Raw genomic sequence first — 27,031 nt, 5'->3', positions numbered from 1 at the left:
CCAGCAGGGGGCGGCAGGACACACACACACACACACACAGCACAGGGCCCAGCCCCTCCAGCGGGGGGCGGCAGGACACACACACACACACAGCGCAGGGCCCAGCCCCTCCAGCAGGGGGCGGCAGGACACACACACACACACACAGCGCAGGGCCCAGCCCCTCCAGCGGGGGGCGGCAGGACACACACACACACACACACACACAGCGCAGGGCCCAGCCCCTCCAGCAGGGGGCGGCAGGACACACACACACACACAGCGCAGGGCCCAGCCCCTCCAGCGGGGGGCGGCAGGACACACACACACACAGAGCGCAGGGCCCAGCCCCTCCAGCGGGGGGCGGCAGGACACACACACACACACAGCGCAGGGCCCAGCCCCTCCAGCGGGGGGCGGCAGGACACACACACACAGCGCAGGGCCCAGCCCCTCCAGCGGGGGGCGGCAGGACACACACACACACAGCGCAGGGCCCAGCCCCTCCAGTGGGGGGCGGCAGGACACACACACACACACACAGCGCAGGGCCCAGCCCCTCCAGCAGGGGGCGGCAGGACACACACACACACACACAGCGCAGGGCCCAGCCCCTCCAGCGGGGGGCGGCAGGACACACACACACACACAGCGCAGGGCCCAGCCCCTCCAGCAGGGGGCGGCAAGACACACACACACAGCGCAGGGCCCAGCCCCTGCAGTGGGGAGCGGCAGGACACACACACACACGCCATCAAACAGGCTCCCTGGGAAGACACCCCTCCCCGAGTCAGCCCGTCCCGAGCCGTTTGGCTCCTGCTCCCTGGCGCAGACCGCCCAGAGGCCACGAGCTTGGTGGCCTCTGACAAGGTGACAGCTACTGGGGCAGGACCCCAAGGTGCAATGGGCAAGGCCGTGCGGTGGGCAGTGTTTGTGCACCATGGCCTGAAAGGCAGTGAGCAGCCTGCAGAGCCATGCGGGGGTGGGGGGCAGTGAGCAGGGGCTGTACGGGCCGTGTGCAGGGCTGGGCAGTGTGTGCAGTGCATGTACACGGCGGGGCTAACTAGGCAGGGTCTATAGCCTGGCCGTGTGCAGGGACAGTGTGTGTGGCACAGCTACGCAGTGCAGAGAGCCATGCAATGCGCAGTGTGCAGAGCCATGCAGTGACAGTGAGCAAAGCCCTGCAGCGTATCTGTGAAATTTGCAAAGCCCTGAAGTGTAGCTATGCAGTATGCTGTGTGTATATCCTTGCAGTGTATCTGTGCAGTGCACCGAATTGCAGTGTATCTATGCAGTGTGTAACCCTGCAGTGTATCTGTGTGGTGCACGGAGCCCTGCAGTGTGCATTATGTATAGTCCTGCAATGTAACAATGCAGTATGCAGAACTATGCAGTGCATCTATGCAGTGTGCAGTGTTTATAGCCCTGCAGTGTGCGGACTGTGTACATCTATGCAGTGTGCGAAGCTGTGCAGTGTACGTCTTGAGTACTCAGTGAGGCCCCTGAGCCGTGCATCTCTGTGCCCAGTCCCCTAGCCATGCCCCTCTCCAGGCCCTGCCCGCCCGCCCTGGGGCAGTTGGAGGCGCACTGACAGGAAGGGGAACCGCCCAGCACGGCGACGCTCTCACCTTCCCCAGCCCGGTGTCAGGTGAGGCTGCGCAGGCCTCGGGCGGGGAGCCAGGGCCAAGCCGCTTCCCCCGTCACCTTGGAGCTAAATATTTACCCTTCCAACGGCTGTTTTCCTTGGCACCAGCAAGTGCCCCCCCCTCCCCGCCCCCCCCCGTACCACATTCCTTCCCCGGCTTTGTCTTCACTTGTCCACGCAGGCAGATCCCAGCCTGGCAGCCCCCCCCCCCCCCCCCCCCCCGCCCTGTGCCTCCCAGAAACCCCGTAGCACAGAGGGACCGATCCCTGCCCCCCCCAGCCCTGACCCCCCCCCCCAAGATACACAGGGAGACCGATCCCTGCCCCCCCAGCCCTGACCCCCACCCAAGATACACAGGGGGACCGATCCCTGCCCCCCCAGCCCTGCCCACCCCAGGATACACAGGAACCCCTGATCCCCACCTAGGGTGACCAGATGTCCTGATTTTATAGGGACAGTCCCGATTTTTGCTCCTATTACCCCCCACCCACGCCCAATTTTTCACATTTGCTGTCTGGTCACCCTACCGCCACCCCCCAGCCCTGGGATACACAGGGGACCCTGATCCCTGCCCCCCACCCAGCCCTGCCACTGCCCTGGGATACGCAGGGGACCCCGATCCCTGCCTTCAGACGATCCCTGGCCCCCTCCCCCAGGGATACACCGGGGGGACCCAGTCCCCATCCACTGTGACAGTGACCTGCAGCGCCCCTCATAGGCTGGGCAGGATGGTGACCCGGGGAGGGGGGCGGAGGGGGGGACTGAGCAGCTGATCCCAACATTCCGATTCCGTCTTCTCCTCCCCCCACAACACACACCTTGGCCTGGGGCTGAGACAGTCTGTCTGTCCTGAGTCACGCAGGGAAACCGTCCGTCGTCCGTCGTCTGTCTGCTGCGTGTGGACGGGGCAGGAAGGAGTGTCCGGCTCCAGGCGGCACAACCACACCCAGCCTGGCCTGCCCCCTGCCCCCGCCCCAGCCCCGTACCCCACAGCCGGGATACACGTCCCCTGCCCTGCCCCCGCGCAGCCCCGTACCCCACAGCCGGGATACACGCCCCTTGCCCTGCCCCCAGCCCCAGCCCCGTACCCCCCAGCCGGGATACACGTCCCCTGCCCTGCCCCCGCCCCAGCCCCGTACCCCCCAGCCGGGATACACGTCCCCTGCCCTGCCCCCGCCCCAGCCCCGTACCCCCCAGCCGGGATACACGTCCCCTGCCCTGCCCCCGCCCCAGCCCCGTACCCCCCAGCCGGGATACACGTCCCCTGCCCTGCCCCCGCCCCAGCCCCAGCCCCGTACCCCCCAGCCGGGATACACGCCCCTTGCCCTGCCCCCAGCCCCGTACCCCCCAGCCGGGATACACGCCCCTTGCCCTGACCCCCCCCAGCCCCGTACCTCACAGCCGGGATACACATCTCCTGTTCTGCCCCCTCCCAGCCCCGTACCCCCCCAGCCGGGATACACGTCCCCTGCCCTGACCCCCACAGCCCCGTACTCCCGCAGCCGGGATACACGCCCCTTGCCCTACCCCCAGCCCCGTACCCCCCAGCCGGGATACATGTCTCCTGCCCTGCCCCCCCCAGCCCCGTACCCCACAGCTGGGATACACGTCTCCTGCCCCCCCCAGCCCCGTACCCCCCAGCCGGGTTACACGTCCCCTGCCCTGACCCCCCCAGCCCCGTACCCCCCCAATCTGGCTTGCCCCCCCTAGACCTTTAACCCCCCAACCTGGATACACGTCCCTTGCCCTGCCCCCACCAGCCCTGTACCCTCTAGCCGGGATACACGTCCCCTGCACCCCCTATCCCCGTACCCCCCAGCCGGGATACAAGTCCCCTGCCCCCCCCAGCCCCGTACCCCCCCAGCCGGGATACACGTCCCCTGCCCTGACCCCTCCAGTCCCGTAACCCCCCCAGCCTGGCTTGCCACCCCAGACTTGTAACCCCCCAGCCTGGATACACGTCCCCTGCACTGAACACCCCCCAGTCCCGTACCCCCCAGCCGGGATACACCTCTCTTGCCCTGCCCCCACCCCAGCCTGTCCCAGCAGGGGGCACTGTGGGGCATGGGGAGGGGGCGCTGGCTGGGGAGCAGGGGGGAGCAGTGGCTGGGGGGGGGCCATTGGAGGGGGGGGAGGGGTGTTATTCTGGCGAGGCCTGTGGTGGTTGTGGCCCAGCTCCGGTTTCCATTACAATGAGGCGCTGACGTGAGTCGCGGCCCCCAGCCCGCCTCCGCTTCGGCCCCCCCTCGGCCCCCCCTTTGACCTTCCTGTCTTGGACGCGGGTCAGGATTTCCAAGTGTTTGTTTTGTAAACCAGTGTGTGTGTGTGTGTGTGGGGCGGGGGGACGGGACAGGAACTGACCGGCCGGGGCTGTCCCTGAAAATACCAGAATTTCATCACCCTGGCAGGGAACCAGCTGAAAAACATCCCCCCATCAGCTCCCCGGGCCCATCTACCCTGGTATCCCACCTCCTTCGATCCCCCCGCATCAGCACCCGGGCCCATCTACCCCGGTATCCCACCTTCTTCGATCCCCCCCCATCAGCCCCCCGGGCCCATCTACCCCAGTATCCCACCTCCTTCGATCCCCCCCCATCAGCCCCCGGGCCCATCTACCCCGGTATCCCACCTCCTTCGATCCCCCCCCATCAGCCCCCCGGGCCCATCTACCCCGGAATCCCACCTCCTTCGATACCCCCCCCCCATGAACCCCCGGGCCCATCTACCCCGGTATCCCACCTCCTTCGATCCCCCTCCCATCAGCCCCCGGGCCCATTTACCCCGGTATCCCACCTCCTTCGATCCCCCCCATCAGCCCCCGGACCCATCTACCCCGGTATCCCACCTCCTTCGATCCCCCCCCATCAGCCCCCGGGCCCATCTACCCCGGTATCCTACCTCCTTCGATCCCCCCCATCAGCTCCCAGGCCCATCTACCCCGGTATCCCACCTCCTTCGACGCCCCCCCCCCATCAGCCCCCAGGCCCATCTACCCCGGTATCCCACCTCCTTCGATCCCCCTCCCATCAGCCCCCGGGCCCATCTACCCCGGTATCCCACCTCCTTCGATTCCCCCCCCATCAGCCCCCGGGCCCATCTACCCCGGTATCCTACCTCCTTCGATCCCCCCCATCAGCCCCCGGGCCCATCTACCCCGGTATCCCACCTCCTCCGACGCCCCCCACATCAGCCCCAGGCCCATCTACCCCGGTATCCCACCTCCTTCGATCCCCCTCCCATCAGCCCCCGGGCCCATCTACCCCGGTATCCCACCTCCTTCGATCCCCCCCATCAGCCCCCGGGCCCATCTACCCCGGTATCCCACCTCCTTCGATCCCCCCCATCAGCCCCCGGGCCCATCTACCCCGGTATCCCACCTCCTTCGATCCCCCTCCCATCAGCCCCCGGGCCCATCTACCCCGGTATCCCACCTCCTTTGATCCCCCCCCATCAGCCCCCGGGCCCATCTACCCCGGTATCCCACCTCCTTCGATCCCCCCCATCAGCCCCCGGGCCCATCTACCCCGGTATCCCACCTCCTTCGATACCCCGCATCACCCCCCGGGCCCATCTACCCCGGAATCCCACCTCCATCGATCCCCCCCATCAGCCCCCGGGCCCATCTACCCCGGTATCCCACCTCCTTCGATCTCCCCCCATCAGCCCCCGGGCCCATCTACCCCGGTATCCCACCTCCTTTGATCCCCCCGCATCAGCCCCCGGGCCCATCTACCCCGGTAACCCACCTCCTCCAATCCCCCCTGGATCAGCCCCCGGGCCCATCTACTCCGGTATCCCACCTCCTTCGATCCCCCTCCCATCAGCCCCCCGGGCCCATCTACCCCGGTATCCCACCTCCTTCGATCCCCCCGCATCAGCCCCCGGGCCCATTTACCCCGGTATCCCACCTCCTTCGATCCCCCCCATCAGCCCCCGGGCCCATCTACCCCGGTATCCCACCTCCTTCAATCCCCCCCCATCAGCCCCGGGGCCCATCTACCCCGGTATCCTACCTCCTTCGATCCCCCCCATCAGCTCCCAGGCCCATCTACCCCGGTATCCCACCTCCTTCGACGCCCCCCCCCATCAGCCCCCAGGCCCATCTACCCCGGTATCCCACCTCCTTCGATCCCCCTCCCATCAGCCCCCGGGCCCATCTACCCCGGAATCCCACCTCCTTCGATCCCCCTCCCATCAGCCCCCGGGCCCATCTACCCCGGTATCCCACCTCCTTCGATACCCCCCATCACCCCCCGGGCCCATCTACCCCGGAATCCCACCTCCATCGATCCCCCCCATCAGCCCCCGGGCCCATCTACCCCGGTATCCCACCTCCTTCGATTCCCCCCCATCAGCCCCCCGGGCCCATCTACCCCGGTATCCTGCCTCCTCCCATCCCCCCCATCAGCCCCCGGGCCCATCTACCCCAGTATCCCGCCTCCTTCGATCCCCCACGGATCAGCCCCCGGGCCCATCTACCCCGGTAACCCGCCTCCTCCCATCCCCCCGTGATCAGCCCCCGGGCCCATCTACCCCGGTATCCCACCTCCTTCAATCCCCCCCATGAACCCCCGGGCCCATCTACCCCAGTATCCCACCTCCTTCGATCCCCCTCCATCAGCCCCCGGGCCCATCTACCCCGGTATCCCACCTCCTTCGATCCCCCCCCCACCAGCCCCCGGGCCCATCTACCCCGGTATCCCACCTCCTTCGATTCCCCCCCCATCAGCCCCCGGGCCCGTCTACCCCGGTATCCCGCCTCCTCCCATCCCCCCGTGATCAGCGCCTGGGCCCATCTACTCCGGTAACCCGCCTCCTCCCATCCCCCTGGATCAGCTCCCAGGCCCATCTACCCCGGTATCCCGCCTCCTTCGATCCCTCCCCCCATCAGCCCCCAGGCCCATCTACCCCGGTATCCCACCTCCTTCGATTTCCCCCCCCCATCAGCCCCCGGGCCCATCTACCCCGGTATCCCGCCTCCTTCGATCCCCCACGGATCAGCCCCCGGGCCCATCTACCCCGGTAACCCGCCTCCTCCCATCCCCCCGTGATCAGCCCCCGGGCCCATCTACCCCGGTATCCCACCTCCTTCAATCCCCCCCATGAACCCCCGGGCCCATCTACCCCGGTATCCCACCTCCTTTGATTCCCCCCCATCAGCCCCCGGGCCCATCTACCCCGGTATCCCACCTCCTTCGATCCCCCCCCATCAGCCCCCGGGCCCATCTACCCCGGTATCCCGCCTCTTTTGATCCCCCCATCAGCCCCCGGGCCCATCTACCACGGTATCCCGCCTCCTTCGATCCCCCCCGTCAGCCCCCGGGCTCATCTACCCCGGTATCCCACCTCCTTCGATCCCCCCCCATCAGCCCCCGGGCCCATCTACCCCGGTATCCCGCCTCCTTCGATCCCCCCCCATCAGCCCCCGGGCCCATCTACCCCGGTATCCCGCCTCCTTCGATCCCCCCCCCATCAGCCCCCGGGCCCATCTAACCCGGTATCCCACCTCCTTCGATCCCCCCCCATCAGCCCCCGGGCCCATCTACCCCAGTATCCCGCCTCCTCCCATCCCCCCCCATCAGCCCCCGGGCCCATCTACCCTGGTATCCCGCCTCCTTCGATCCCCCCCCATCAGCCCTCCGGGCCCATCTACCCCGGTATCCCGCCTCCTCCCATCCCCCCCCATCAGCCCCCGGGTCCATCTACCCTGGTATCATGCCTTCCCCCGGATCAGACCCCACAGGCCCATCTACCCCAGTGATTTAGCCCTTGGCTCCATATCAGAGAAGAATATTCCCCTTCGCCATGTGAATGTTCCCAGGTTAATAGAGTGAATAAAAACAAGTCACAAGTAGAGATTTTCACTCCGGAGAGAGTAAATGTCTTGTGAAGGGCATTACGATAAAAGCTCCTGGCCCCAAGTGAGCTTGGGACCCATCGTGCCAGACACATAGATGGGGCAGGAGGAGGGGGTTGGGAGCCAGGACTCCTGGGTTCTCTCCCCGGCTCTAGGAGGAGAGTGGGGTCTATTGGTTAGAGCAGGGGCCCAGGAGCCAGGACTCCTGGGTTCGCTCTGCCTCTGATTTGCCGTGTGACCTCAGTCCATCACCCGCCCTACTCTGTGCCTCAGTTTCCCCATCTTCAGTAAAACATGTTTCTCTAAATCTCTCCCCAGCTCTTAGTGCAATGGTCCCCAGACTTTTCAGGGTCACACACACCCCTTGTCCAAACCCCCCCCCCCCCCCCCAGCTGGGGCTGGGAGTGGGGCTGCAGCTTTGTGGGGGGGGGACACAGACTGGGTAAGGGGGCCGCGGGCAGGGGCGGGGCTGGGAGAGGAGCTGGGTGGGGCTCCCTTCCCATCCCCGATGGGGGCTGGCCTGCGCCCCAGCTGTGCCCCTCCTGAACAGTCCTTTGCACCCCCCCCAGGCGGGCACGCTTCACGGTTTGGGGAACCGTGTCTTAGCGCTAACGAGGCCTTGAGAGGGCAGTTCTCAGTGCATCCTGCAGAGGGCAGCAGTGTGTCCAACCCTCCAGTCCCCTGGTGTGGGGCTGGGGACCGGGCACTGCCGGGGGGCGGGGGGAGGGGATGGAGAGCGCCCCCTAGCGCCAGGCTGAGATATTGCAGGCTAAAGCCCAGCCTGGTAGCTGGCTTCTGGGGGCATCTCCCCATCCTCCCACCCCCGTCAGCCCGGCCCCCTCCTGCCTCTCCCCCCGGCAGCCCCTTTCCTCGCCCTGCCTGCCTCGTGTTCTCCCCGCTCCCTCCACTGGCTCGCGCTGCCTCCCCCCCTCGGGCACGGGAGGGGAATTTCTGATGGCCTGTTTACAGCTGCGGCCGGGGGTTTCTATGGCGAGGGAGCTGGCACCGAGCCCGGCGCACACTGGGCCCATTCACACGCCGCCCGGGCCGCGGCTCTGCCGGATACGCTGCTGCTTAACGCAGAAAAGGCTCATTTCCCGCCCCCCCCCCCCCCCCCCGGAGCAGCTGCAAGGCTGGCCTGTCCCACCAGGGGGCGCCGGAGGGAGTGGGGCAGGGGACAGCTCCCAGCTACTCCAGGCTCACACAGCGCCCCCTGCTGGCAGAGGTGGGGCTGGGGTAGCCGGGAGGCCCCCGCCCCGTGCCCCACAGCGCCCCCTGCTGGGAAAGGAGGCACTGGGGTAGCTGGGAGCCCCCCTCCCAGCTGGAGCCCCTGCCCCATGCCCCATAGCACCCCCTGCTGGCAGAGATGGGACTGGAGTAGCTGGGAGGCCCCCGCCCCATGCCCCACAGCGCCCCCTGCTGGGAAAGGAGGCACTGGGGTAGCTGGGAGCCCCCACCCCCAGCTGGAGCCCCTGCCCCATGCCCCATAGCACCCCCTGCTGGCACAGATGGGGCTGGGGTAGCCGGGGGCACCCCCCCACACACACACAGCTGATAGCCCCGTGGGGGTCGTGGCCCTGTGAGGTCAGGGCCAGACACCATGGGGCCTATATTCCCCCCTGGCCCCAGGCTGGCTTTCCCAGCAGGCCGAGGGGGGCCCCTTCCCAGCAGCTGTGAAGAGGGGCCCTTACACTGCTAGGTTGTCAATGGGGCTTGTGGGCTGGGAGCTCGGTTCCCATAGAGCCAGGGTCACGGAGAGGCCAGACCTGGCCAGCTGGGTGTCTGGCTCTGGGAGGGGAGTGGGGTCTAGTGGTTAGAGCTGGGGGGGGGGTCTGGGAGTCAGGATTCCTGGGTTCTCTCCCCAGCTCTGGGAGGAGAGTGGGGGGGCTGGGAGCCAGGATGCCTGGGTTCCATCCATGACACTGGTGGGTATAGGATCCCCTAGCTACCCCAGGCGTGGGGGCAACCCTCAGGGGTGGGGCAGCTATGCGGGAGAAAAGTGAGCTCCCCTCTCACTTCTCCATTGCCCTGGCCTAGCAGCTGACCCACGGGCTGGGCAGGGGCGGGGGGAGACAGCCTGGAGACGGGCGGAGGGTTGTAAATCGGGGTGCCAGTGACACACACCGGCTACGGAGAGACACAGAGTCATCGGCTGCCCGCTGGGTGCCTGGGAAGGCAGAAAGCAGGCAAAGGGGTCCCTCCCCTGGGAGGAGTGTGGGTCAGAACAGGCCAGCAGGGGGAAGGCTGGGAGCCGGGACTCCTAGGTTCTCACCCTGGCTCTGCAGGGGGGAGTGGGGTCTCGTGGTTAGAGTGGGGGGGGCTGGGAGCCAGGACTCCTGGGTTCTATACCTGGCTCTGGGAAGGGAGTGGGATCTAATAGTTAGATTGGGGGCAGCTGGGAGCCAGGACTCCTGGGTTCTCTCCCTTGCTCTGGAAGGGGAGTGGGGGCTAGTGGTTAGAGCAGGGGGGCTGGGAGCCAGGACTCCTGGGTTCTCACCCTGGCTCTGGGGGGGGGAGTGGGGTCTCGTGGTTAGAGTGGGGGGGCTGGGAGCCAGGACTCCTGGGTTCTCTCCCCGGCTCTGGGAGGGGAGTGGGATCTAATGGTTAGATTGGGCACGGCTGGGAGCCAGGACTCCTGGGTTCTCCCCCCGGCTCTGGGAGGGGAGTGGGATCTAATGGTTAGATTGGGCACGGCTGGGAGCCAGGACTCCTGGGTTCTCCCCCCGGCTCTGGGAGGGGAGTGGGGGCTAGTGGTTAGAGCAGGGGGGCTGGGAGCCAGGATTCCTGGGTTCTCTCCCCGGCTCTGGGAGGGGAGTGGGATCTAATGGTTAGATTGGGCACGGCTGGGAGCCAGGACTCCTGGGTTCTCCCCCCGGCTCTGGGAAGGGAGTGGGCTCTAATGGTTAGATTGGGGACGGCTGGAAGCCGGGACTCCTGGGTTCTCTCCCCGGCTCTGGGAGGGGAGTGGGGGCTGGTGGTTAGAGCGGGGGGGCTGGGAGCCAGGACTCCTGGGTTCTCTCCCCGGCTCTGGGAGGGGAGTGGGGGCTGGTGGGTGAGTCGGGGCCCCAGGCGATGGTGCCTGTGAGCAGGAGGGCCGGCTGACACATCAGCCGCAAAGGAGCCGGAAGCCAGGGGGCTCGGAGCGTGTCAAGCCCAGTTTGACGGCAGCTGCGGCTCCAGGGGTGACTCCGAACTGACCAGCGTGGCTTTGACTCAGCTCTCAGGCCGGCGGGGGGGGGAAAGGGGGGGCACACCTGGGCTGGGGGGGGGGGGGTGCTTGTGAAATCCACACAGGGCCCCAGGGCCGCACAGTCAGCGTCTCCCAAGCCAGCAGAAGTCCAAAGCTTTCATCTCCCGGCCACCAGACCACAATGCACCGGGGAGGGGACCTAGGGGGCACCCCCCCACTTGGGCTCTTACGTAGGGCTGAGTCTGAACCCAGGTGTCCTGGCTCCCAGCCTCCTGCTCTAACCACTAGACCCTCCCAGAGCCAGGATAGAACCCAGGAGTCCTGGCTCCCCTTCCCAGGTGGCTTTGGGGCCAGACGGACACATGTAATGAGGAAAACGAAAGAACCAAAAAATCCTTTTAACCCTGAAAAGCCCAACTTTCAGTTCAGCGCAGTGACCCGACCTGGGGCTCTAGGGGAGAGATTTTCCCGATTCTCTTCCCCCCCCCCCCCGAAGGCCCTGGGGTCTAGAGGTTAGAGCTCGGGGTGGTCTTGGGGTGCTTTTCCAGTGCGGCGCTAGGGGGGTGCTGTGCTGCGGGGGGGGGTCTCAGTAGGGAGGGGCTCTCCCCTAGCCGTCAGTGCTGGCTCCCATGCCCCTGTGTATGGCTCCATCCTAAACAGCCTCCCGCGCTCCACCCCAGAGGGGCCGCATCTCAGCACTGGGTGAGAAGTCCCGGCAAGACCAGCCCCCGCGCTCCACCCGAGGCGGCTGCATTGGGTGCTCTGGGATACACTAAGTTTCCTAAGAGCCTTCGGAAGTGTTTTGGTGCCCCCCTGCCCCGGGCTGCTGTTCCTTGTTCACGCCCTGAGCAGCTGGGAGTGGGGGGGCAGCTCGGCCCGGGGAGGGGGGAGCCGGATGTGTGAGAAGATCGATTGGGCCTGGCTCTTGCTTAAGAGGCAAACAAGGAAGGAGATTTCCCCAGGCTGGCTTTCCCAGCAAGCCGGACACAGGGGAGAGGGAGCTCCGGTTCCCAGTGATGCAGTGCGAGCCCTGGCACGGACGTCCCGCTGTGCCCCAGTGACGCAGTGCGAGCCCCGGCACGGACGCCCCGCTGTGCCCCAGTGACGCAGTGCGAGCCCCGGCACGGACGTCCCGCTGTGCACCAGTGATGCAGTGCGACCCCCGGCATGGACGTCCCGCTGTGCACCAGTGACGCAGTGCGAGCCCCGGCACGGACACCCCGCTCTGCCCCAGTGATGCAGTGTAAGCCCTGGCACAGGGACTTTGCTGTGCCCCCAGTGACACAGTGTGAGCCCCAGCACAGAGACCCCGCTGTGCCCCGGGTGACACAGTGTGAGCTCCAGTACAGGGACTCCACTGCACCCCCAGTAATGCAGTGAGAGCTCAGGTACAGGGACCCTGCTGTGCCCCAGTGACGCAGTGTAAGCCCTGGCACAGGGATCCCGCTGTGCCCCAGTGATGCAGTGCAAGCTCTGGCATGGACACACCACTGCACCCCAATGATGCAGTGCGAACCCTAGCACAGAGACCCCTCTGTGCCCCCAGTGACACAGTGGGAGCTCCAGTACAGGGACCCCGCTGTGCCCCAGTGACGCAGTGCGAGCCCCAGCACAGAGACCCCGCTGTGCCCCCAGTGATGTAGTGTGAGATCCAGTAAAGGGACCCCACTGCACCCCCAGTGACGCAGTGTGAGCTCCGCTGTGCCCCAATGATGCAGTGCGAGCCCTAGCACAGAGACCCCTCTGTGCCCCCAGTGACACAGTGGGAGTTCCAGTACAGGGACCCCGCTGTGCCCCAGTGACGCAGTGCGAGCCCCAGCACAGAGACCCCGCTGTGCCCCCAGTGATGTAGTGTGAGATCCAGTAAAGGGACCCCACTGCACCCCCAGTGACGCAGTGTGAGCTCCGCTGTGCCCCAGTGATGCAGTGTGAGCCCTGGCACGGGGACGCCGCTGTGCCCTAGTGATGCAGTGCGAGCCCCGGCACGGGGATGCCGCTGTGCCCCAGACCCTGGACAGTCACTGCCAGTGGAGATGGGGTGACGGTTCCTGCTGCGGCGCTGCCCCAAGGACACTGGTCATCAATTTTACGTCTGTCCATCTTGGGCTACGGGGAGGTTATCTCACCCCCCACCCCGACTGCATTCCAGTGACCGCAGCCAGCCAGCGCATCGCACACCTCCCAGCCAGCCAATAACGGGCGTCCAATGGCACTGGGTCCGTCGGTTCCCCAGAGTGCCAGAGATACAGAGCCAGATCCCCACTGCGGCCTGGCCCACTAGACTGGGTTTAAAACAACCGGGAGCAGCCAGATCTCCGTTGTGTCAGCCTGCATCAGTCACTAGCTATCGCGACCGCCATCTCTCTCGCTGGTCCTCTGCATCTTTCTTTCTTTCTTTCTTTATCATCTTCCCCCCCACACCCTTCTTTTTTCATATCCCTTCCCAAAGTCTCCCCAGCAGCCAGCTCTCCTCTCAGGTGTGTGCGTGAAGGGGAAGAAAAGAAAGTCACTGGTGTGTGTGTGTGTGTGTGTGTGTGTGTGTGTGTGTGGTGGGGGGTGACGCCTCTCCCAGAGATCCCAGCGGTAGTGGTGGTGGCAGCGGTGGGATTAGAGCATGACTTCATCACCCTTTCCCTCCCCCCAAGAAAATTTTAAAGGGAGAGCGTGCCGGCTGGCAATGCATTCTAGAGATGTGTGTCATCTCTTGCCCTATTGCATGCCACCCACTTCAAACGTGTGCTGTAAGTCAGAGGAAGAGATTTTCGAGTGGTGATCTCTCTCTCTCTCTCCCTCTTGCGCTGCTTTTTTTTTTTTTTTTCTGAATGGAAAAGGAATGAGTCAAGATGTGTCATCCTTTGAAAAAACATTCACACACTTACAGAGAGGGCCCTGCGCCTGGTATATAAAGAGCAATTTGTAGTGGTGTGACATGCACACACACACACACACACACACACATACACACACACAAAGTACAGGGAAGAGGTTGTGTGGCACTTTTTTATTTTCACCTGCTGGGGGGAGGGCGGGGTGGGAGGTGTGCGTGTGTTGATTTTTGTGTGTGTGTGTGTGTGAGTGTGTGTGTGTTGGTAGAGAAAGTGTAGGGAAACGATCCCTTTTTTTTCTTCTTCCAATCTACCTCAAAAAAGTAATCAAAAAAGCCCAGGGATTTCTGGAAAGCAGGTGGCCGCGAAGAAAATACGTTTGCCCCCAAACCCAACAAAAGTGGGAGAGCGAGAGAGAGAAAAAAGCCATCACCCAACTGTACAAACAAACTCAAAAAGCAACTGACCAAAAAAAAACAAAAAAAAATCACAGCAAAGCAACCCACAAACTTTAAAATCCAAACCAGAAGAAAGGACAAAATATTGCAGGAGAAGAAAGCGTTAAAACTCAGGGACCCCACAAAATTACCTTAGCCTCAAAGCCACTCAGCCCCGGCCATCCCTAAAAACATGAAAAGTAAGTTCTGATTTTTTGCTGTTTTTTTTTTCCTTTTTGCCTCAATTTCCAAAAATGTTGCTGCTTTTCCCCCCCCTCTTCATGAAGTAATTTCTTCCTTTACAATTCTCTTTCTTTCTAGCCCGAGCCGTGTAACTAGCCCCTGTGTGTGCATGGAGAGGTACCTGTACACATAGATTTCGAGCTTTCAAGATGCATGTACTTTGTATGTTTCATGTGCTGTGTTGATCAGTTACAATTGCTTTCTGTCTTGATGTAACAGCTCGGTGTTGTGTTTTATGCGTAGGCGTGTGTAGGGACACACCCTGGGTATGTCTGAGGCAGTGTCTGTATTGATCATTTGCAATCTGTCGGTGGATATTTAATGCATAGATTGATGCTTCTGTCTCTATAGATGCATATTATTAGCATGCTGTGTATATCTGAAGCATTACATGTATTGATCTCGTATCTGTTGCTCTATATTTGCAATCTGTCTCTGCGGAGACTTGGAAGGATTAGATTATCAGTAAATGCCGGGACGAACCAAAAAAATGTTTCCATTGATAGCAATTGGAATGGAAAGCAAAGTACGAAAACTTCTGCTTGAGAACGTATCCGAGTTTGATTGAAGGGTATTTTCTGGGTGTATTTTTCGGGTGGGGACAATTTGTGTGATCAGGCATTCACTTTTCGGATCCCACAGGCCTCTCTTATCAAGTCTCTATGTCTCCTCCCCCCTGGAATTTCCTACAGCTGGGACTATTGAATATTGAAACTGATTTAAAAGATGCTTAAGCCCCGTCGTTGTGCACAGCCGTGCAAATTTAAATGGGGGAGAAGTACTTCAAATTTAAATTATTTGTCGAAATGATGACAATAGAAATTGAAACCTGCCAAGCCTAGGTGTATTTAATGCAGACATAGATGCTGTTCATATAACAGTGTATATATATATAATGCATGCACAGATGCTTTTATCTTACTCCGCGGTGTGTGCGTGTTTATATTTACAGCGACACATACATACTGTGTCTGTCTGATTCTGAGCATTGGGAATCTGTCTATTGCTTGTGGTTAGGCACACATCCAGTGCCCAGCGAGTTGCATCTGTCTATAGCAGGGGTGGGCAAACTACGGCCCAGGGGCCGCATCCAGCCCTTCAGATGTTTTAATCTGGCTCTCTAGCTCCTGCCAGGGAGCAGGGTCAGGGGCTTGCTCCCCACGGCTCCCGGAAGCAGCGGCACGTCCCCCCTCCGGCTCCTATGCGTAGGGACAGCCAGGGGGTTCCACATGCTGCCCCTGCCCCAAGCACCGCCCCCGCAGCTCCCATTGGCCAGCAAACAGGGCCAATGGGAGCTGCAGGGGCGGTGCCTGAAGGTGGGGCAGCACGCAGAGACACCTGGCTGCGCTTCCGCATAGGAGCCGGAGGGAGAACATGCCGCTGTTTCCGGGAGCTGCTTGAGGTAAGCGCCGCCCAGAGCCTGCACCCCTGACCCCCTCCTGCACCCCAACGCCCTGCCCCAGCCCTGAGCCCCCTCCCGCCCTCCGAACCCCTCGGTCCCAGCCTCCTGCACCCCCAGCTGGAGCCCTCACTCGCTCCTGCACCCCAACCCCCAATTTCGTGAGCATTCATGGCCAGCATGTTGTGTGGGTCTCATGGGCCTATTGTACCTCTGTTCGGTTCAGGGTATGTTTAATGCATAGACGGATTCGTCTCCTGTATCGATGGCTGCGTATATCTATGTCTGCATGCCCATGCCATGCAGATCTGACATGCTCTATGGGTCACGCGCAATGGGTCAGTTTCTTGCCCCTTAGATGCGGCTGGCTCACCGAGGGGCACATCTGTGCCCTGGACGCCCAGGTGGTGTGTTGATGGAGTCGCCTGCTGTGTCCATTTCTCGCGCTGTGGGGCAGGCCGGGGAAACGCTCGGGCTGTACCAACGTGGGCAGATACGCGGCTCGTAGCTGGGTGGACCAACTCCTCAGCCGGTGTGAGCCAACGAAGCGACGGCGAGTGCCTCCGGCTGGGGGCCTGGCCCAGGCTGTATCTGGGGAGGGGTTTCTTGCTGAGTGTTCGAATGATACGTGCAGCCCTATTGATCGATCTGTCACCTGACACCCCCATCTAGCTAGCTATCCCCAGACATCGCCTCTATCTATCTATCTATCTATCTATCTATCTATCTATCTATCTATCTATCTATCCCCATCCACCCCCTCTATCTATCTATCTATCTATCTATCTATCCCCATCCACCCCCTCTATCTATCTATCTATCTATCTATCTATCCCCAGCCAACCCATCTATCTATCTATCTATCTATCTATCTATCTATCTATCTATCTATCCCCAGCCACCCCCCCATCTATCTATCTATCTATCTATCTATCTATCTATCTATCCCCATCCACCCCCTCTATCTATCTATCTATCTATCTATCTATCTATCCCCTCACACACCCTGCCCCCATGTGGCTGGCACCACATACTGATCACATACAATCTTGTCTGGTTTGGGTGTGGGCCAAACCTGCCTTGCCGTCGAAGGGCAGGTGGCTTGTCGCTGTGCCGAAAGCCCCGCGGCTGGCCCAGCTCAGCGATCAGGGCTGGCGGGCTCCGGATTGCAGTGGAGACGGGCAGGCGCAGGCCGGAGCCCTGGCTCTGACACCCCCGGTTCTCCAACTCGGAGCCGCAGGCTGTGTCTGGCAGTGTGGACGCGCCCAGAGTGACATGCTAGGGCAGGAGTGGGCAAACATTTTGGCCTGAGGGCCACATTGGGGAATAGAAATTGTACGGCGGGCCCTGAATGCTCACAAAATTGAGGTTGGGTGTGTGTGGGGTGGGTGAGGGCTCTGGGGTGGGACAGGGGATGAGGAGTTTGGGGTGTTGGAGAGAGCTCTGGGCTGGGATCGAGGGGTTCGGAGATCGGGAGGGGGATCAGGGCTGGGGCAGGGGTGCGGGAAGGGGGGCAGGTTCTGTCTGGGGGTGTGGGCTCTGGGGTGGGGCTGGGGATGAGAGGTTTGGGGTGCAGGAGGGTGCTCTGGGCTGGGATTGAGGGGTTCGGAGAGCAGGAGGGGGATCAGGGCTGGGGCAGGGAGTTGGGGCACGGGAGGGGCTCAGGGGTGCAGGCTCCATGTGGCGCTTACCTCAAGCAACTCCCGGAAGCAGTGGCGTGTCCCTTCTCCGGCTCCTAGGCAGAGGGGCGGCCAGGCAGCTCTGCGCGCTGCCACGTCCTCAGGCACCGCCTCTGCAGCTCCCGTTGGAGCACGTAGGTGTGTGGTGCGGCTCGCGGGCCAGCTTAATACGGCCTGCCTGGGCTGGATTCCCTCCCCCGCCCAGGGCTGACCCAGGCCGGATTGCTCCCAGTGCCCCCTGGTGGCCACCCCCCAAATGGCTGTGACATGTGTAGGAAATTTGGGGGGGTCTCAGCTGTGGGTGGAGGGGGTGTTACATGGTGGGGGGAAGGCCTAGGCTCCTCCAGGGGTGGGGTGCTTGGGGGGCTGCAGAAGAGAGAGGGGCGTAAAGTGGAAGGACAGGGGCGGGGTGGGGGCAGCGTGAGTTTGTGTAACCCCCGCAGTGCTGGGAGAGCCTGGTTGTTGATGGGCACTTGGGGTGTGTGTGTGTGTGTTAGAGATGTGCATAGATCTCTTTGTGTGTGTATGTGTGTGTGTATCTGTGTATAGATCTCTGCATGATCTTATTTAGATTGGGTGTGTGTAGATCTGTGTGTGTTAGAGCTGTGTGTAAGGATCTCTGTGTGTAGATCTGTGATCTGTGTGTGTATGTGTGTGTTTAACCTTTTCCTACCCCATGGCTCTCCCCCAGCCAGCGGGCCCTACAAATCCCATTAGAACCCAGACCCAGACCAAGCCCCTCTGCTGTGCAGATCCAGGCCCGGGGTCCCATGCGCTGCTGGCTCCGTGGGGTGGGGGCCCCCAAACACCCCCCACGTGCTGGGGAGGTGGTGGGGTCTGTGCAGGGCTCCCACAGCCAACAGCATCCAAGCTGAGCAAAGCGCAGGGCCTGGGGGCTGGTTACCCACCAGATACAGCTGGGAGGTAAAGGAGGATGGTGGATAATAGGGGTGCAGGGAGACTGGGGGGGTGCAGGGGGATTGTGGAGGTACAGGGGGACTGGACTGTATGGTGGCTCCTGGGGGTAGGAGGTGCAGGGAGGGATTTGGGGATACAGGGGGGTTGGGGTGAGGGGGGTGCAGGCAGGATTAGGGGAACCCAGGGTTGTTTGCACAGGACGGGGGAGGGGGTATCTGGAAGTTGGGGTGGTGGGGGGCAGAGGCCCCTTGCCATTAACTCTTGCATTGCTGGGTGGTAGCTGTCTTAGTCTGATGGGAGGGGGGTCCCCATCAGGTCCTAACAGCCCCCCCCGCCCTCCATTCCGTTCCCTCCCCCCATTTGCTGGGTTCCTGGGTCTCTCTGCAGGCTCCCCCCACAGTGCAATCTCTGGGGGGTGAGACCCAAGCTGGGAGCCCCCACCACCTCACAATATCTCCCCCTCCCCCGTCCCAGCTCCTCTCTGGCCAATGAAATGCGGCGGGGAGGGGCAGGATTGGGGTTCAGTCCAGCACCCCCTGACTTGCCCCTCTCAGACTCTGCACCCCATGAGCATTTCACTCCCAGGACCCAAACCTCCTGCCCACGCCCCATCTCACCCCATGGGGCACCCCACCCTCTCCCTACTGCCCCCACCCCCACTCACCCTACTCCTCCTGTCCTCTGCACCTCCCAGGCTCCCCCCAAACTATGCCCCTCCGCCACCCACCCCTGCATCCTACAGGCACCCCTCCCCCTCTTGTCCCTACATCCACCCCCTCCTCTCCTGCCCCTGTGGATTCCCCTTCTGCAACCTATGGGCAGCCCCAGACCCACCCTGTCCCTCCCTCTGGGGCCGGGCCGGGCCGGGCGTTCTGGGGCCTGCTGGGTGACTCAGGGGGAGCAGGTCCTGGCAGGCGCCGGGGTGAGCTCATCACAGGCTGCAGGCCCCGGCGTGGCCCTTGGGTCAGCCAGCCGGCTCGCTTCCCAGGTGGGGGCAGGCGGCTCGGCAGGTAGAGGGGTGGGGGGGATGGATGGGGGGGGATGATGGATCTACCTCATTTATAGTAGTGGTAAATCCTTCTCTCGATCCCCATCCACCCCCTCTATCTATCCCCATCCCCCCATCTATCTATCTATCTATCTATCTATCTATCCCCACACAGTCCCTCTATCTATCTATCCCCATCCACCTCATCTATCTATCTATCTATCTATCTATCTATCAATCTATCTATCTATCCCCATCCACCCCCTCTATCTATCCCCATCCCCCCATCCCCCCATCCCCCCATCTATCTATCTATCTATCTATCTATCCCCACACAGTCCCTCTATCTATCTATCCCCATCCACCTCATCTATCTATCTATCTATCTATCTATCTATCTATCTGTCTATCTATCCCCAGACACCCCATCTATCTATCTATCCCCATCCACCTCATCTATCTATCTATCTATCTATCTATCTATCTATCCCCAGACACCCCATCTATCTATCTATCCCCATCCACCTCATCTATCTATCTATCTATCTATCTATTTATCTATCTATCCTCACACACCCCCTCTATCTATCCCCATCCCCCCATCCCCCCATCTATCTATCTATCTATCTATCCCCACACAGTCCCTCTATCTATCTATCTATCTATCTATCTATCTATCCCCACACAGCCCCTCTATCTATCTATCTATCTATCTATCTATCTATCTATCTATCTATCTATCTATCCCCACACAGTCCCTCTATCTATCTATCTATCTATCTATCTATCTATCTATCTATCCCCACACAGCCCCTCTATCTATCTATCCCCATCCACCTCATCTATCTATCTATCTATCTATCTATCTATCCCCATCCACCCCCTCTATCTATCTATCTATCTATCTATCTATCTATCCCCAGCCACCCCCTTTATCTATCTATCTATCTATCTATCTATCCCCAGCCAACCCATCTATCTATCTATCTATCTATCTATCTATCTATCTATCCCCAGCCAACCCATCTATCTATCTATCTACCTATCCCCAGACACCCCCTCTATCTATCTATCTATCTATCTATCCCCACACAGCCCCTCTATCTATCTATCCCCATCCACCTCATCTATCTATCTATCTATCTATCTATCTATCTATCTATCTATCTATCCCCACACAGCCCCTCTATCTATCTATCTATCTATCTATCTATCTATCTATCTATCTATCTATCTATCTATCTATCCCCACACAGTCCCTCTATCTATCTATCTATCTATCTATCTATCTATCTATCTATCTATCTATCCCCACACAGCCCCTCTATCTATCTATCTATCTATCTATCTATCTATCTATCTATCTATCCCCACACAGTCCATCTATCTATCTATCTATCTATCTATCTATCTATCTATCTATCTATCTATCCCCACACAGCCCCTCTATCTATCTATCTATCTATCTATCTATCTATCTATCTATCTATCCCCACACAGCCCCTCTATCTATCTATCCCCATCCACCTCATCTATCTATCTATCTATCTATCTATCTATCTATCCTCACACACCCCCTCTATCTATCCCCATCCCCCCATCCCCCCATCTATCTATCTATCCCCACACAGCCCCTCTATCTATCTATCTATCTATCTATCTATCTATCTATCTATCTATCCCCATCCACCCCCTCTATCTATCTATCTATCTATCTATCTATCCTCACACACCCCCTCTATCTATCCCCATCCCCACATCCCCCCATCTATCTATCTATCCCCACACAGCCCCTCTATCTATCTATCTATCTATCTATCTATCTATCTATCTATCTATCCCCATCCACCCCCTCTATCTATCTATCTATCTATCTATCTATCTATCTATCCCCATCCACCCCCTCTATCTATCTATCTATCTATCTATCTATCTATCTATCTATCCCCAGACATGCTGCTGTGTGTGTTTCTGAGCCACTTCCATTGGCCTTTGCTGTGAAATGCCCCCTTCCCATCCTCCCCCTGCCCCCTCCCCATTCTCCTCCTGCCCCCCGCCCCACCTCCTCCTCCCCCTGCCCCCATTCCCTCTTCCCCACCCCCATCCTCCCCCGTCCCCATCTCCCCTTCCCCACCCTCCCCCTCCCCCATCCTTCCCCTCCTCCTTCCCCACCCTCCCCCTCCCCCTGTCCTCCCCCTGCCCCATCCCCCCTTCCCTTTCCTCCCCCTTCCCCCATGCCGCACCTCCTCCTCCCTCTACCCCCATTCCCCACCTCCTCCTTTTCCTGCCCCCATCCCCCCTCCCCAGCATCCTCCTCCTCCCCCTTGCCGGGTTCAGACCCCCGATGCTGCTTTCCGGAGGTCATGGGAGACGGAGGGTTTAGGTAGCTGGAAGAGCAAAGCAGGGACCTAAACCAGCCCCCCAGGCTCCAGGCGGGACATGGCGGGGCGGGGGGAGAACTGGGGGCTCGGCTGCAAGGGACATTGACCGGATTTGCTCTGGCCCCAGGGCAGGGACTCAGGACTGGCTGGCTCAGGGGGGCGGGAAATGGGTCCTGGGGCCTGTCCCCTCTAGGGGGCGCCAGCTACCATCTGGCCCCAGGGCAGGGACTGGCTGGCTGGGGGGAGAGGGGGGGAGATGGGGTGTCATGGACTCACAGGTCATGCCCACTCTTAGCCCTGTGCGGCCCATGGGGGGAACCCCCTTCAGTGAGACAAGAAAACCCCCCAGTTCGTCACATGGGGGATCCCAGCATAGGGAAGTTTGAGGGGGAGGGGAGGAGAATAGCCCAGCTGTGGGGTCTGCATGGAGGAGGGGCACACAAGGGGGTTATCCCCATTAACCCCAGCCTGGGGCAGTTATGGCTGGGGGGGACTTTAACCCCTTTGTGCCCCCTTGGGAACTTGGGTTTTGCCCCTCCCAGTACAGCTGGGGGTTCGGGGAGGGGGTCGAGGGGTTGTTCTTGGCCCTTCTGCTCCTCTATAGGCTGGGACTACCCCCCGCCCCCACAGCCCATCCTCCTGCTCCCCAGTGTCGGGGCCTCTGTGCTAACACACCCAGCTCTGGGCTGGTGGACTCCCAAGTGTCTCTTGGTTACACCAAGCAGGATGTGGTGTGTGTGTGTGGTGTGTGGTGGTGGTGTGTGTGTGGGGGGGTGGCCAGGCTGGGTTTGGAAATGGTGGAGGAGTCCAGAGTAAACTGGACGTAAGACCCTATCATAACAGCCCCTCCCCAGGGAGACCCTACAATAACAAACTGGCATGGGTGAGGCTTGGAGGGACTCTGGTGAACTCCAGGGCTGTGCGTGCTGATTTGTTATTGTAGGGTCTCTCATGAAGGCACGCCAGCTTGTTATCGTGGGTCTCTCATAAGCGCACACCAGTTTGTTACTTTAGGGTCTTCTGTAAAAGCAGACTGGTTTATTGTTGTAGGGTCTGCCATGAATACACACTGGTTTGTTATTGTAGGGTCTCCTGTACACACAGATTGGTTTGTTATTGTAGGGTCTCCCGTAAACACTAATTGGTTTGTTATTGTAAGGTCTGCCATGAATACACACTGGTTTCTTATTGTAGGATGTCTCGTAAACACTGACTGGATTGTTATTGTAGGGTCTCTTGTAAGCGCACACTGGTTGATTATTGTAGAGTCGCCTGTAAACACAGACTGGTTTCTTATTGTACAGTCTGCCATGAATACACACTGGTTTGTTATTGTAGGGTCTCCTGTCCACACAGATTGGTTTGTTATTGTAGGGTCTGCCATGAGTGCCTGCTGGTTTGTTGTTGTAGGGTCTCCTGTACACACAGCCTGGTTGGTTATTGTAGGGTCTCTTGTAATCCAATTGATTATTGTAGGGTCTCCTCCGTGCCCAGCTTCATAGCACAAGGGAAGGGCCCAGATTCCTTCTGGCTGAGGGAAGGAGCAGACAGGAAGCAGCCAGGGAAGGAGGCAGGAGATAGACGGGAGATAAAGGCAGCTCTCCGACCACAGCTGAGCCGGCTTCTCCGGCAGCCCCTGCCAGCTGCGCGTCAGGGCCGGAGAATCCCCGCCAGCCTGCCAGCCACCTCGCCTGCCAGCCAGCCACCTCCGGGCAGGGGGGCCCTGGGAAAACGGGGAGCGGGCAAGAGCGAGCCGTGACCTTTATCCCTCTGACAGCCCATAACGGGGACAAACCGACCCCGTCTGCCCAGAAAGCGAGGACACAAATCCAGCCAAGCTTGGCTTAGGCACATGCCAGCGCCACCCCGTTCCCGTGAAAGGAACCCACCCTTCACGGGCCCGGGGGCCGAGTCCGCGCTCGGTGGAGACAGAGGGTGAGCGGGAGGAAGCGAGAGGGGCGAAGGAGGAACAGCGACAGGGAGAGAACCTGAGGAAAGGGGCAGAGCGAGGAGTGGAGGCCGGAGGCGGAGGGAGCGGGCCCGGCTGGGAGGCGAGGGCCGGAAGCCGTGGGCGATGGGCTGGCCCTGGCCGGCGGGAATGCGCGGAATCCGGCCGGCCTGTCTGGCCCCAGGAATGCGGCCGGCCCCCTCTGGAGGAGAACCAGCGGCCCCCGGGGAAGGGGGGCGCAGTGTGTGGGGTCCAGCAGGGCACCCCACCCCAGAGCCAATGTGCACGGCCAGCAAGGGGCAGCACAGCAGGGGGCATGGCTGGGATGGCGGAGGGGGGCGGGGGTTTAGCCACCATAAATGTGTTAGCTGCGCTAATAGCTGGCCAGGGAGAGAACCCAGGAGCCCTGGCTCCCATCCCCCACTTCTCTAACCACTAGCCCCCACTCTCCTCCCAGAGCCAGGGAGAGAACCCAGGAGTCCTGGCTCCCAGCCCCTGCTCTCAGCCCTTCTCTCTCTCCCCCCACAGGCAGTGTGTGCCGGCTGCTGGTGGCGCTACTGAGTTTGTGCGAGGGGCTGCAGGGGCTCCCTGCGCCCCGCCTGAAGCCCTCAGACCCCCGGGCCGACTTCGACTCCATCATCAGCCTGGCCAAGAACCTGCTGAGTGACACCAAACACGTGTTCCATCACTTCGTACGTCTGGTACCCGACCCCCCCCCCCAGCCCCCGGGCCCAGCTACCCCAGAACCCCACCCCCCGCCCTCCGGGTCAGACCCTGAGGCCAGCTACCCAGCATCCCTCCTTCACCCCCAGATGAGACTCTGGGCCCATCTACCCTGGTATCCCCGCCCCCTCCTGCCCCCCAGACCCATCTAGCCTGGTATTGCCCCCCCATCTCCTTTACATCTATGGGACTGGTGTCAGGGGGAGGTGTGGTGAGAATACACAGGGGTGGGGGCTGGGTGGACTGGGCTGCACCAGATCTGATCCCCTCCTTCCTCCCCCAGAAATCCCGGTACCCGGCCGAGGGGGAGCACAAGATGGACACGCTGCCCGTGCTATCCATGAGCGCTGTGGAGCTGGCCAACATCCAGGTGAGGGGGTCCACCCTGTGGGGGGGTGGGGGGCCTGGGATCCCGGACTCCTGGGTTCTATCCCAGATCTGGGAGGGGAGGGGGGGTCTAGTGGTTGGGGGGCTTGGAGCCAGGACGCCTGGGTTCTATCCTCAGCTTACATCCCTTCCTGTCTATATACAGAGGGGCTGAGGCCCCCCCACCCCTCTGGCCCCACTCCCACCAGGACTGGAGGGGAAAATGCTTGGCCGTGTAGTGGGGCTGCAGTGCCCCTAGTGGTCGTCTGCGTTTCACCCCCCCCCTCTCCTCCTGGGGCCTCAGCCACTGATTGAAGGGGATCCTGGTGGGTGTAGTGGGGGGGGGGGCTCAGGTCTAGGGGGATCCCAGCAGGTGCTGGGGGGGGGTCCTGGCAGATCTTCAGGGCAGGCCCAGGGGGCTCCCTGCTGTGGGGGTTCCGTGGCCGTGGGTAACCCCCTCTTTGCCCCAGGTGCCCGGGGGCCTGGCACGGCTCAGCGCGGACCTGCAGAACTACCAGAAGCACCTGGAGTGGCTGCGCCGGGCGGGGTCGGTGCTGCGGCCCCTGGAGCCGGACTTGGGAGCCCTGCACGCCCGGCTGGAGCGCCTGGTCAAGCGCCTGGAACACCTGGTACGGGGCGGGGCCTGGGGAAAGGGGCGGGGCTTGAGGTGACACACCTGGCCTGGGGGGTGGAGCTTGGGGCACCTGGTATGGGGGGGGGAACGGCACCTGGAGGTAGTGCCTGAATACACCTAGCATCAGGGGTGGGGGTTGAGGTACCTGGGATGGGGCAGGGCTGGGGACAAGGAGTGGGGTCTGAGAGGCTCCTGGCTGGAGGGTGGGGCCAGTGCTGGACACACACACACCAGCAGGGGGCAGGACTGGGCACACACACACACACCAGCAGGGGGGCAGGACTGGGCACACACACACACATACCAGCAGGGGGCAGCGCTGGAGACACACACACATATACACACATCAACAGGGGGCAGGGCTGGGCGGGCACACACACATACACACACACACACCCCAGTAGGGGGCAGGGCTGGGAGCACACACACACCAGCAGGGGGCAGCGCTGGAGATACACACACATACACACCAGCAGGGGGCTGGGCACACACACACTCACTCTCCCTCTCTCTCTCTCCCCCAGATGTCCAGGCTGAACCTGCCCCGGCCCAGCGACCCGCTGCCCGTGCTGCCCTCGCACGGCACCCACTGGGCAGTGGTGCAGGCCGGCCACGCCCTCTTCCACAGCCTGCACCTCTACCTGGACTGGGCCGCCCGCGCCCTGGTTCTGATCCGTAACAAGCTGTGACGACCGGTGCGGTGGGGGGCCCTGCCCCGGGGACACCTGGGGTCCTCCATCCAGCATTCCAGGGCACAGGGACCCTGCCCCCAGCCGTGGCTCCCCAGGGACCCCTACACCAACAGGGGGTGCAGGGACCCTGACCCCACCCATGGCACCCCCAGGGCCCTCCCACACCAACAGGGGGTGCAGGGACCCTGACCCCACCCATGGCACCCCCAGGGCCCTCCCACACCAACAGGGGGTGCTTGGTGGCTAGCCCACGTCCCCCGATGTAGCAACCTCTTATTTATCAACGCGCTATTTATTTATTTATTTACGGTAGGAGATGGGGGGAGGGGGGCTTGTTAGCATTTTTCTTTTTTTGTATTCATTTCTTGTAACGATTCCCCCCCTCCCCAAACCCGAGGGGCGGGGGTACGAAGGCCCTTGGAGCGAGGGAATGGAGAAGCGGAGCTAGAGGAGGAGAGTCTCACGCCCCCTCCCCCTGCATTTCACTCCTACCCCTCCTGCACTTGGGGTGTCCCAGCCCCCTCCTGTGGGACCATCCTCTGTCCGCTTCCCCCCCTTTCCATCACGCCAACCGCCTCCTTCTTCCCCCTTCTGTCATTCCTTCTTTCTCATTCTCTCTTTCGCTTCTCCTTTCGTTCCTTCCTTTCGCGCTTTTGTTCCTTCTTTCTTCTTCCAGTCTCTTTTGTTCTTTCTTCTCTCTACTCTCTGATTTTCCCATCCTTTCCCCCTTTCTTTCTTCATCCCCTTCTTTCATCCTCCTTTCTCCTCTCCGTCCTAGGCCTTCCAGTTGCTCTCCTCCTAGGGCAGCAGTGACCCCTAATGGCCGCGCTCTGAACTGCACCCCCCCCCCCCCCCCCGCTCTGTAATTACAGACGGTCAATCCTTCATTTCGTGATGGGGGGGAGGACGGATTTATTGCTGTCCGGGGTGGGGATGGCACAAGAGCCGCTCTCATGCCTGCGCCGGCCCAGGAAAGCCTGCGGCACCCTGCTCCGGAAGTTCACCACACTCACAGATGCTGCTGGCCCTGAAGAGTTAATGGCAAAAAAACAGAAGGGAGCCAGGACTCCTGGGTTCTCTCCCTGGCTTGGGGAGGGGAGTGGGGTCTAGTGGTTAGAGCAGGGGGG

At 61.4% G+C, this 27,031-nt stretch overlaps 2 protein-coding genes across 2 annotated transcripts in view; one reads left to right on the top strand and one right to left on the bottom strand.

The window, feature by feature from the left end:
• Positions 1 to 21,824, bottom strand: part of TMEM190 (transmembrane protein 190) — a 36,570-nt gene extending 14,746 nt beyond the window's left edge. Inside the window, exons 1-3 of the mRNA XM_054009568.1 lie at positions 21,818 to 21,824; positions 16,651 to 16,822; positions 2,443 to 2,516 (exon numbers count right to left, since the gene is read on the bottom strand). Coding sequence (XP_053865543.1) covers positions 2,443 to 2,516; positions 16,651 to 16,822; positions 21,818 to 21,824 — 253 coding nt within the window. The remainder of the gene's footprint in view (positions 1 to 2,442; positions 2,517 to 16,650; positions 16,823 to 21,817) is intronic.
• Positions 21,825 to 22,420: 596 nt separating this feature from the next.
• On the top strand, positions 22,421 to 26,753 carry IL11 (interleukin 11). The gene is made up of 6 exons (XM_054009567.1): positions 22,421 to 22,424; positions 23,354 to 23,476; positions 23,943 to 24,181; positions 24,496 to 24,582; positions 25,049 to 25,207; positions 25,737 to 26,753. Exons 1-6 carry the CDS (start codon positions 22,421 to 22,423, stop codon positions 25,899 to 25,901), a joined length of 777 nt encoding a protein of 258 aa, XP_053865542.1. The 3' UTR covers positions 25,902 to 26,753.
• Positions 26,754 to 27,031: the final 278 nt, after the last annotated feature.

Source organism: Malaclemys terrapin, chromosome 20, assembly GCF_027887155.1.
Source record: "Malaclemys terrapin pileata isolate rMalTer1 chromosome 20, rMalTer1.hap1, whole genome shotgun sequence".
NCBI classification, from domain to species: Eukaryota; Metazoa; Chordata; order Testudines; family Emydidae; genus Malaclemys; species Malaclemys terrapin.
The sequence above is the reverse complement of the archived record's forward strand: the minus strand, read 5'-3'. Positions and strand labels throughout refer to the sequence as shown.

Coding starts and splice junctions, on each gene's coding strand:
- IL11 (XM_054009567.1), top strand. Junction 24,182..24,495: donor AACACGTGTTCCATCACTTC/GTACGTCTGGTA, acceptor TTCCTCCCCCAG/AAATCCCGGTACCCGGCCGA. Junction 25,208..25,736: donor TCAAGCGCCTGGAACACCTG/GTACGGGGCGGG, acceptor TCTCTCCCCCAG/ATGTCCAGGCTGAACCTGCC.